We start from the raw sequence: 12,259 nt of genomic DNA on the forward strand, positions 1-12,259 counted from the left end.
GCTTTTTTATTTGCAATGACAATATTTCTCTGTTCTCTAGCCAACGGTTCACGTCTCTCGCCTAGAAGTGGATGCGTGTCACTATGACAAAATGCAGCACTTGGCATGTAAAAGTGGCCATATGCTCTGCACATCCAAGCCGAACAAGGTTTTGCAATTCAAGCTCGTCTAGCAGCTCCCAAAAAACGTCCCTTTCAAAAACGGGACCTTCCTTCAAAGAAATCGGGATTGCTTTGTTTACAATGTTGGTAAACTCTAGCATCTTTTTGGTGGGATGCTTTAAGCACCCTTGCTTGAAGCTTTTTTATACTGTAAGATAAGCGTCACTGCCAACAACTGGCACAGGACAGCTGATATCTTCCATGCTGATATCTGCTGACTGCTCCAAATCAGGCGGCGGTGACCATGGCGTAGACGCGAAGGGCCACGCTGGTCGGGCAAACAGCGTGGCGAGCGCCACCGCACGGAAGGAAACTGAAAGGCGACAATCCGCGCACCGCAGCTTTCAAACTGGTTGGTTGGCCTCAAATAAAATGGCACATACCCACTACGGGGGGTGGCCAAGGCACAGGCAGTGGACTGCTGGAAAGAGGAGCATTTATAGAGGAAAAGGAGTAGTAATAGGGTATAGGCTCACAGATTGGACGACGCATGGCATGGGACCTGTTAGCTGGGAGATCGAAGACTGGACGATGGTCTTTATGTGCAAATTCGAATGCAAAATGTAATGGTTCAATTTTGCACTGACTGAGAGAAACCGAAATGATAAAATAAATTTTGAAAATCAGGAAAATATAAATATAAAAAATTAAAATTAGCATGAGAGTCGCTATGTCTCTAGAGGAAAATTTTGAACAGCACAGCGCGCACTCTTGTTGCTTCGTCGAAGTGAAGAAGCGCCAAAGGAAAGAACTGCATTGGACACAGGCAGACCCAGCTGGTGAAACGGCATTTCTAATAGAAGAGAAGCGGCGGCAGAACAGCGGGTAGGGATCCACTGTCTCAAGCTCGGCACAAAATGAGCACAGTGGAGAAACCGCCATTTTGCAAATGAGCGGACTGTAATTCCAGTGGCAATTATTCCCACGTTCTAAAAGACCGTTTCGTGACAGCGAAAATAAAAGTGCCGTCTTAAAGGTAACTTCCAGGCGCTGTCTGGTGAAGTTTTACTTGTACAGTGTTCTGCAACTTTTTCGGCAAAGATTTGAAAAATTCTCCCGTCACAACCGTTGGCTCGTTTGTGGTGAAACCGCGCACAAAGCTTCCTTATTGTTGTCCGTTTTAAGGCATAGTAAGTATAAAAGTGGTACTTACCAGGTTTGTATAATGTATTGGTTTTCCACCGCAGCACAGCACAAGTTTGACTAGCGGCAGGCGCGCGCTTCTGTCGTCTGCTACGCCCACAATGCACGCCGGGATTGCTCCGCGGTCAACGTTTCTAGATAAAGACAGTTGGAAAACTCTCTCCGGGTATGCGGCCCCTTTCTGTCGCCGATTTCATCTCAAAGAGATGCGAGCGCCATCTCTTGGGTGGTGGGAGTACCGCGTTTGTTTTCTATGGCCTCCGTGACCAGCTCAAGCATCGGTACCCTAACACCGCGCTTAATCTCAGAGGCCACGATTTCTCTTCACCGCCGCGGCGCCCATTGACTGCGCTTGGTCACTGTTTGCTGCGCGAATGATTAACGTTAGTTCGCGCCTCGCATCGTCTGCGCCGGGGGCGGCTGCTTCTAGCCGCGCTCATCTACGAATTGCGAAGTCCGCGTGCGCTCCACGTCTGGGGTACGTGAGGGCAGGATGCTCGAGGTTGAGCTTTTGGCTGTGAATATCGGAGAAAACTGGAAGCCCTTCTTTCCGCGGTTTAGAGAAACATGACGTACCGCTTGCCTCCTCGTAGTTTATGTTGATAATATTCCTCGGGTGGGTAATATTCCTTAAATACGTTGTTTTTTTAACGGACGCGAGCCATCTCCTTCCAGCAACCCTCAAGCTGGGAGTAGCAGACGACGCGCTCATCCTAAAGCGACCGCAGCGCCACCGCCTAGACGGCGATCGCGAGGAGCCGCTCTGCTCCCTGGCTCGCCGGCGCAGTTTCCCAACTGTCTTTATCTAGAAACGTTGTCCGCGGTATATGGTTGCTTGACGGGACAACAAAAACCGCCTTAGCACCTAGAGTGCGCCCTCGTTCGTCGAGGACGGCGGTGTTATGGAATATTCTAGGCACTATAGCGGTGTACGCCTTTGTGGTTGATCGACATGTTGATCGAGAACGGTGAAGGGACGCTCCAAAACCCCTGGCGTGCACCAGTGTCACAGAGGTATGAAAATTGCTTAACGTGCAAAAATGGAACTAATCGGAGCCCAGGATTTGCATTTCATTTCATCGATTAATAAACTACATGGTAAGACTAAGAAGTACGGAAAATGCTGCACGGAGCAACTTGACTTACTCATTCGGTTTACACATTGCAACGTTGCAGTCGTATGTTTTCCTTAAAATAGCCGGACGTTACAACGAATTTGTAGAATATGGCTGTCGCAGGTCTTTGCACCACATCGAATGAAAAAAGGTACAAAAAGCAAACACCGCTGTCATAGCATAGTTAATATAACCAATGTCATAGTACGCAGTTGGAACAAAAGTCTGCAGAAAAAAAAAAAACAATATACCATTCGTACAAAAGTATACATTATATGCAAATTAAGAATGGTGAACTATTATTTGCAGGGAGTTATCCGGGTCTTCTTCTTAAAGAATATTAGTCACAAGTGCACATTTTGAGCATAAAGTATGTTCAGAAGGCGCGGTGATGTATTCGACATACTTTAATTTAAATACATAATCGGGAACTTATTTCATGAGCTAAGAGTGAGTGCCAAAGATTTGAGTTATTCTGACCAACAGTAACCGAATAGTATCCTTTAGTACCCTGTTACACCATGAATAAAGATATTTGTTGCAAGACCACAAACATCGAAATCAGAACTGATTTTTTATAAAGAAAGAAAAAGGTTTGCTATACTTGTAGTAAACAGTAACTTTAATCTGTTCGTTACAATGTTAGTTTATTTTTATTTGTTTTATTGATGTTATGACGTTTTTTGTTTGGGTTGCATTGCGCACACTCCATGTGACCTAAAGTTGGCTCTGTACAAAAGTTGTGCCGGAAACACTGTCCTGGTACAAATTTTTGTTTGCTGCTTTTTGCGGCAGATGGCGCCGGTTTCGCCATCGCTAGTTTCCGTAGGTGGCGCTATGTGTCGGACATTTGTGAAAAGACCCATTTAAAGAGTGATTAAATTTGTTGTTAATACCAGGAAAACGCTTAAAATGGCTTGGTGCAGGTGAGTCCCTCGAGCAAGCGCTCTTTTCATCTTCTATTAGCCATTCCCTCGCACGCTGGGCTGGGCCATCGTTCGCCTAGGTCCGAGCCGCTATATCGTGTCGATGCCGTGAGACGGACGCGAGATCGGACCGTGCAGCAGCAGCAGCAGCAGCAGCAGCAGCCGCATTTCGAGCGCTCGCAGGTTTCGTCGCCGTCTTAGCTCTCGCGGCACGGCTTCGCAAGCCCGCGTCGCGCTAGTCGCGGCCGCGGTTTGACGGCCTCTTCGAGCCGTAGGGCCGTCAACACGGCACGTTGCACTATCTAACCGGCTAACCAATATCTCATTCGTAACCCCGGACGGTTGCAGCAGCAGCCAGTCAGCTTAGCGACGGCCACAGACAGAGCTATGTGTGTCGCAATGATTTGTTCGCGGCGTCGCGGCGGGGTTATTGTAAATGCGGCGAGCCTGCTGTTTTACGCGGCGCAGCACCTGCCTGCCCCTAGTTCAGATGTCGCAAGAGAATGTCTTTTCTTCTTCACTGCCTGCCGTACATACACAGCATGCTCGTTTTTCGTAGTTACTGCGGCTGCGTGTCTCAGTGCGACGAGTCGCGCAGAGCGGCCGCTCCAGAGCTTGTTTACATTCCTGCTGCTGCTGTGTGTGATCAGCGGCGCGGGCTTGTCGTACTACATGCGCGATCGGTTGCGGACAGATCGCGATCGGAACACCGCTGCACGGTTGCACTGCATTCGGAAGTCGGCGGAAGAGTCGGAATCAAAACCAAAGCTCAAAACGTGGCGTTTGCATTTCACTCAAGCTCGTTCCATTTTCGCGACGGCTGGCCATTGTGTTTTGCCTGGCTATCGTCGGAGCGCCGCCCGAGGCTGTGTCCGTACGTTTTGTGCGGAAGAACTCGCTTTCGGTAAATGCGGGAAGCTAAGCCATTACGCGGCTGACGTGCTTGTACAACGAGCGTTGGATTGATTGGGGCCAACGAGAGAGTGACCTAACGCGAATATTTTTGCATTGGAAATCGCACGCGCGGGGTGTGGTTTTTGTGCGAACCGTGCCGCCAGAATCACTGCTGGGTTTTAATTCAATGTACGCCTGCAAGACCGCACGGTGATTTGCATAACGTCGATGTAGTGCGTGCATCCTAACCGAGCCCATGTCCGCGGCCAGTGCCCAGACCGTGACATAGGACCGAAAAACCTGTTGAATGCAGTCCTAATTTTTCACTCCTGGATCGCTTAGTTGTTGATCCGCGATATTCAGATCGTTTCTCTCAATAGCTCTAGTGCGGTCAACATTGACGTAGCTCCAGTCCTTTCAAGCAACAGCTGCATCAAGGTGCTTGTTTGGGCTCTCTTTTGTTTTAACGCAATAAAACCGGTAACTTTTACGCGCACTTCTATTACGTTCCGTGCTGCGCGTTGGACAGGTTTGCTTTAACCAACTGTTTGCCAGGAAGAAAAGAGTCAATGTCCGTATCGCGCGACTGTGCTGCTTTGTCGTTTTGCACCTGGGATCGTTTAATTAAAAAAAAAATGTATTTTTTTCTTCAGCCACCGTTAATACGAGTCTTTTCAAACAGGCAAAGGGCTGGCGATATTACGCTGTAAGGGTGTTTTTGAACGAGTTTTGCACTTCGAAGCGAACCGAAAGCAGACGGAAGTGCTTGCTACGAAATATGCAATTTGATCCTTAGGTGACGAAGTCCGAGACTTGGGGCCTGGCACAGTTAGGTGCAACGGGCAGGGTGAAGTCGAGATGTACAGAGAGTCGTAGTCCTTTTTGTGTGGATGACCCGAAGTGCCCTGGTGGAAATTGAGAGTAGGACCTACACAAAGTAGCGGGAGCGACGGATTTCATCGCTTGCGCCGCGGTGCGGGCTGGTCTCCGAGGTTATTCGACCGTTTCTGATTTCAAAAGCAGCTATTCATGTCATTTATCACTGTCCCGCACCCGTAGGCTCGTGGCTGGCGAGCGTGTTTTCTTCGTTGTCCGCAGGGAAATTAATTTTTTTTTTTTCGGGACGCGCGCTCGACCGGGCCGTTTTGATTCCGCGCAACTTCGCAAGAGCGAGCTCGCGCTGTCGAGCCTTTCTGCCTCGATCGATGGACGCCGCCTTTCCGACCATTAGGCATGTCGTGCCACCTTGGGAAAACAGCGTTTTTGACGGCGCACACACAAGGAGCTGGAGCGGGGGCGCTGTTTGCGTCAGTGTGTTCCGAGCTGTGCCGCAGTGTCCTGCGGGTTGATGCCGCCGCGCCGATCGGCGATTGAAAAGGTGGCTGAGGAGACTTGTGGCAAATTTTTCTGTGCAATCACGCCTAGTCGGACCTAAAACCAGCCGCCGGTGATCAAACTGCTGTTTGCGTCTCAATCTAACCTTCGGGCGTACACAGGGGTGACACTCAAGGGCGAATATATGGACAACTCATCGAGCGGGGCATGAGCGGTGGGGTTCCATTTGCTTTATGCGTTCCCTGAATTTTCTTCTCGAAAAAGTGGGGCCACTGTGGTATTTCCGTGAGAAATTTCCCTTTGGGGGGTGAGTTCAATATTCCTCCCTGCGAACATTGCAGCTGCACTTCTACGCTGTTTTGAATAGCGGCCAGAAGCATGTTTTCAGCTCTGCCGAGCTGCTTCATGAAGCGAGCTCCGACCGCATTTTGTTCGTTGAAGGTCATTTTTATAGCGCGAATGCTCATTCAAATTCGCAAGCTGCAAAGGGCGTGCAACCGGTTACAACTTTCGATCGAGAAGCGGGCGAATTGACAAAGCCGAAGTTCACGTCAGCAAAAGCGACCTGCAGGTACCCTAGTAGCACAGATTGCTGCTGGAACATTGCAGCAATGTTACCTATTTAGGCTGCATTAACGTGGCTAGTGTCCTCCTTTGGCAATATCAAGACAACATACGTGAAAAACATGGCTGCTACATTTCCCACGATGTTGTGTCCACGTATGTACAACATTGCTGCAACGTTGCCACAATGTTTCATAACATTCTTGAAAATTTTAGCAACCCTGTACAAGCATGCAGGCCTGCCAATTGGTAAGCTTCACAACATATCATAACGCTTTTCGAGGACCAACGAGAGCGACCGACACTTGAGCTCCATAATACAGTACAACATGTAACTCATACACTCACCTCCGAGCGAATAACATAGAGTCAAGCTTATATAGCCGTTCCTGAAGGGTGTCCCAAGGGTGACAGTGGCGAATAGGTAATAAACAAAGCTTTGCGACATATTAATCGAGCTGTGCATGCAATTTATAGCAGGCGCAACAGAAGAGGTTTAGTTGCAAAGTACTGCTAGTTGAAAAAAATGTTTACTGTAGCAACAGTCAGAAAACTTCTGGAACTCTGTGCTTGAAATATATTTGTAATGTTGCTTTATTGTTATGATTCAAGCATTATAATAACGTTCATCAGGCTGTATTGCCTCAACGTTGCTTCTCGATGTTGTTCCAAAGATGGCAGATGGTATGTTATCCTAACGAATTTCTGAGCATTTGGCTGCAATGTTAGCAGAGAGTGTCATCCTGACCAACTTATGGACATGTTGCTGTAACGTTGGAGTATGTTGCACAACATTATAAAACATTGGCGACATTGCCATAACGTTCTGGCGACATTTTGTGCTACTAGGGTAGCTTTTCCGAATGGTCTCGTTCGGAACTAGAGTTGTCGGTTTGAATATTATCGGCAACGAGAAAACGGATGCGGAAGAAGCTTCCGTTCACAACTTCAGACACGGTAGTTGCGCGAAACACACACACATGCCACCCCCCCCCCCCCCCCCACACACACACACACACGTCCCGTACCCTGTCTTGTGTGTGTGTGTGTGTGTTTCGCGCAACCACCATGTCTGAAGTATTGAACCAACTAGCCCGACAACACGTTCTACTTCCGTTCACCTCTGACGCCTCTTTCACATGCAAGCGAAAACGCTCGCGATTTGTGCCGCCGCGGCGCAAAAACGTTTCGAGCGGTCGCTACGGTTGGAGCGGCCACAGCGACGAGGTTCCAAGTTGGAAATTTTTCGCCGCGCCGCGCACCTCTTTCGCTTGCATGTTAAGCAACCTTGAGACTCCGCTGATTCATTTTGGATTTGCGATTCGCAGTCGTTAAGTCTGGAAAATCGAACAGCGGGTGACCGCCGAGTGATTGTCGCTGTTTGACCAAAACGGTCGCACAACCTCTTCGACTCGCAAGTGTGAAAGAGTGCGCATTTCACAAGTGTATGCGTGTGCGTGCTTCCCGGCCTTCATTGTTTAGCGAATCCTTCTATAGACGGATATGGGCGGATCCAACTGAAGAGCGACGACTCAAAACGGGTTTTTGTGCCGCGATGGCAGAGGTTCCTACAAGTTGGAAATTTTCCTGCGGCGCTTGCATGTGAACCAGCCTTAAAGCGGCAGATTCCCCTCATACGGTGCCCTCCAGCCAATGGCGTCGACCGGTTCTCATGACGTCATGGTTAATCCATTTGCACCGGCAGCGTGATATTGCGGGGGGCTGGCAGATGCTGGGGATTAACCGCGACGTCATGACAATCCGTCGACGCCATTGGCTGGACGGCCTCCTTTAATGAACATATGCTGCTTCGTTCTTGAGTTGTATAAGACTATATAATTGTTCCACCGCGTTCTATATATATCCCGAGCACAGAGGATGGACGACAAAAGATGGGCGTCAGCCGCTGCAGAGTATGTTCTCATAAAACAAGTTGAGCTTATTCGCTGTAATGGAGCCAATTCCACTACCCTACGCTTCTACATCCAGGGAGTCGAGGGTAAGCGTACGGGTCGATTTTCATGATCCGCTTGCGTGAAGCACAGGAGTGCACTTGAGATGTGTTTAGCGCGGCACAATGGATCGCACCAGTAATGCGTCTCAGATCGACTGAGATTGAGTTGTGTCCACGAGTTTTCCAGCTAAGTGAAGATAAAGATATTGTGTCCCCAGAGTGAAAATGGTTTGTTTTGGTTTATGGGGTTTAACGTCCCAAAGCGACTAAGGCTATGAGAGACGCCGTAGTGGAGGGCTCCGGAAATTTCGACCACCTGGGGTTCTTTAACGTGCACTGACATCGCACAGTACACGGGCCTCTAGAATTTCTCCTCCAAAGAAATTCAACCGCCGCGGCCGGGATCGAACCCGCGTCTTTCGGGTCAGCAGCCGAGCACCGTAACCACTGAGCCACCGCGGCGGCTAGAGTGAAAATAAGACATCTGGCCGCGGCGGCTGCGTTTCGATGCAGGCGAAACGCAAAAGGCGCCCGTGTGCTGTGCAATGTCAGTACGCGTTAAAGATCTCCAGATGACCGAAATTATTCCGGAGCCCTCCACTACGGCTTTTTTTCTTCCTTTCTTTTATCAGTCCTTCCTTTATCCATTCCCTTACGGCGCGGTTCAGGTGTCCACCGAGATATTTCCACAAAATCAATTTTCAAGACCTACAGGCCGTGTGCGGACCCTGTAGTGCCGTCAATTTGTGCGGGCGATTTTAACTGGCGCGGAATAATTATTAATTGGTTATCGGAAGGAAACCCGCAGTAACTCTCATTTATCGGTGGACACCTCAGCCGCGCCGTGTGGGAAGGTGAGAAAGAAAGAAAGGAAGTGCGGTAGTGGAGGGCTCCGGAATAATTTCTACCACAGCGCATCCATGGGTGCCATTTGCGTTCGCCTCCACCGATGTATGGATGAAAAAAAATTCAGAGCCAATCAATGGGAGGGTCTTTGTCCTCTTTCCCCCCGCTGGGCGTCGGCCGTAATCCCCTGGGACTCGGTGGCGGCCAAAGCTTGATTGACGATGCTTCCTTGGACTCCTGGGTCCAGCTGGCTTGTGCATGGCGTGCGTGTGTTGTCTTTTTGTATTGCGGGCATGTCCAAACCATGTGTACCATGGTCGCACATCTGTCACAGCATTTACAGCTAGTATTGAATTGCCCTGGATATATTAAAACTACTCGGAGACCGCGGCTCCTTAGATCCTTCCTCGCTTGGTCGCCGTTGTGTCGAGGAGGACGTGAGGAGTGGGCCGCGGTAACTCGAGACGTCGCTTAGTCCGGTGTGGGTTTGTAGCTGGGGGTGACGTTGCGAGGAGCAGGTTTGGAGTAAAGGAAAGCCGCATGCACTACTACAGTAGACTCGCCAACATTCGCGTATATGACTAACTGCGAAAGAATACCTGACGAGAGCACGTGAGCATTCTTATTAATATGTTTATCAACACGTTTATGCTCACAATGTTAAGACGCGCTATGGTTGCTACTTCCAGGGTGCGCTTTAACCGTGGTGCAGTTACAGGGAACCGAATGACAGCATCAGATCATTTAATAAGGTTTGGGTTATGGGGTTTAACGTCCCAAAGTGACTCAGGCTATGAGAGACGCCGTAGTGGAGGGCTCCGGAAATTTCGACCACCAGGGGTTCTTTAACGTGCACGGACATCGCACAGTGAACGGGCCTCTAGGATTTCGCCTCCATCGGAATTCCGCCGCCGCGGCCGGGATCGAACCCGCGTCTTTCGGGTCAGCAGCCGAGCGCTATAACCACTGAGCCACCGCGGCGGCATCCTTTAATAAGGTTCGATCAACGGAGCCGTGATCTCATTTAGTTTTCTCTACATTTGGTGGCGATCAGACCATTGTTTCTTAGCGGCGCCTTCTCTTTACTCGCGCCGCTTCGCTAACGTGGCACGGTGAGGGGTGAAGTACGTCTTGATCCGGTAGCGAAGGATTTTTGTTCGCTTAATTTTTTTTCATAAACAATTTATTTTGTAAGTGAAGTTGTTGAGGCAGAGTGGGGGCTACAGTTACTAATACATGATTGAATGCCTTCCTTCTTTCAGAGTAGCGATGGTTGTACGAGGAAGGTCTTGCGATATTTTGCCTTAGTGTATCCGCTGGTACAGTCCAACCTCGTTATAACGAAACCGTTTATGACGAAATAATGGCTATAACGAAGGAATGACGATTATTCTTGGAATCTCGGTCAACACGGGCTATATCGAAACTACGGCTATTACGAAGTAATCGTCGGGCCCCTTCTACTTCGTTAGAGCGAGGTTCAGCTGTAACTGAGAGCTCAATGACGACACATTAAATAATGACTCAGAGTTTATTGAATCGGCCGCTTTAAAACGATGTAAAATCCGGCCTTGCCAGTGCCCAGGTTCTGGTGATTAAAAGACTGGGGCGCCGCCTATGAGATGAGCGATCTGCTACCGATGGCACTGTGTATATATAGCCGCGGAGTTCAAAAGCTGTTCGTTTCGGAAAGTCACTCAGAGGCAGTGAAGCAGATACATTAGACGAGGCAGTATACTTAGTGATAGTGGTAGTTTTAGCAAAATAAAATACGTTACTAAATAACGATCGTATTTTTTAATGACAATAAAGGCCTTTAATAGAACGGCCTGTAGGATGATGGCCTTCCAGGTAAATGTCTTCAGTGTAAAGGACATTAGCTTGTAGGAGTTTAGGTCACATGTCTTTGTGGTAAAGTCCTTTGGCTCAAGGCCGTCGGGCAGTTGCGTTCCGGGTAAAGGTCTTTATTCTTAAGGCATTTAGTTCAAAGGCCTTTAGGTCATAGGATGCTTTCGCATTCACCGCACGTATACCATAAGTGCCCACCGTACCTTTTCTTCGTGTCCGTCTTTTTTGCGACACCTGCTTGGCGCGTGTGCGGTTCGAGAACACCACCATAGTAATACGGTCATTTCATGAAATACAGGTGCGCCAGTTAATCGCGGTGCGCTCCATACTGCGTTAATCGCCGAAAATAGTTTGATCGATGCCGCAAAAATTACTTCCGCCGCACCAACTGATCCGCATTTAAAACGCGGTAACTGCGCAGGAAACTGTAAAGAAGAGAAAGAGGGAACTGTTTAATTGACCGCCGACTGATTGGCAGCTGACAATCAATTGAACACAAACACACACACAAAATGGAAGGCGAAAGAATCACCTGCTCGCCTCCTTCTCGGCCGTGTCCAAACGATGCGTTTTCCGCCACGAATCTCCACTTCACACCCGGACGTCGACCTCGTCTCATTAGCCGCACGGTTCCCCACGCGGTGCACTGCCGGCGTTATTAGCGTTGCCGTTATTTCGACGCGACCCTTCAGCTCCGAGCTAGCGGGGGCGGCCAGACAATTAACCCCTCCTCGTCGCCGTTTCCTTTTTTTCTATTTTGTCGTTTATTCCTTCACCAGCCACCGAGCTCCTGCCCGCACGAAAATCCACAATGGGGCTGAAGAGGGAAAGAGCTTGGAAGAAGCGTTAAGAGAAAAGAAGGGGAGGCGAATCGCTTGGCCCGAAGCAACAGGCATGCCAAAAGGGCTTAGCGCCTGTGTTCGTGCCAGGGAGCGAAAGAGGAAGGGGGGGGGGGGGGCGGGGGGGGTGCCCCGCTGTTACGCCGGGAAGCCGCGCGCTAGGAAGAAGAGAGTAAGAAAGAACAAAATGCAAGAAGTGGGGGTGAATGCCAAAAATAGCGGCGACGAGGAGGAACGTGCCGGGCGAAGCAGGGGCAAAACGATCGACACACGCGACGACGCGATCAGGGGCGGACTCTATGGGCAGAAGAACAAAAAGCGGGGGGGGGGGGGGGGGGGGGGATGCGGGACAGACGGGACGCGATGGCGGAAGAAAGGATTCCCGGAGGGAAAACATGGGTTAAAAAAAAAAAAAGAGCGCGGAGAGAATGCCCGGGCGCCGCGCGTTGCGTAACGTTGTTCAATACTTGCGGCGCCGGCGGAGAGACGCGATTCCGGGCCGCGGCGAAGTGACGCTGCAGCCCCGGGACCGAGGTCGCCCCTGGGCAGGGGATTCCCCCGTTTTTATTTTTTTTCCCTTTTTCTTTTATCCCTCCGCTAACCTCCGGACGTGTTTCTCGTGCGTCGCGGTAGT

At 49.8% G+C, this 12,259-nt stretch overlaps 1 protein-coding gene across 3 annotated transcripts in view; it reads left to right on the plus strand.

Moving 5' to 3' along the window:
• The first annotated feature begins 3,233 nt into the window (after positions 1–3,233).
• Positions 3,234–12,259, plus strand: part of LOC149335084 (uncharacterized) — a 99,490-nt gene continuing 90,464 nt past the window's right edge. For 2 of the 3 annotated variants that reach the window (XM_089551764.1, XM_089551766.1), the window contains exon 1: positions 3,253–3,345. In XM_089551764.1, the coding sequence (XP_089407890.1) occupies positions 3,332–3,345 (14 nt within the window). In that variant the 5' untranslated portion in view covers positions 3,253–3,331. Of the gene's footprint in view, positions 3,346–12,259 lie in introns of all 3 variants that reach the window. The other variant, XM_089551765.1, reaches the window with a different exon arrangement.

This window comes from Amblyomma mixtum, chromosome 7 (genome assembly GCF_055824585.1).
Source record: "Amblyomma mixtum isolate Tamu chromosome 7, ASM5582458v1, whole genome shotgun sequence".
In the NCBI taxonomy this organism is placed as follows: domain Eukaryota; kingdom Metazoa; phylum Arthropoda; class Arachnida; order Ixodida; family Ixodidae; genus Amblyomma; species Amblyomma mixtum.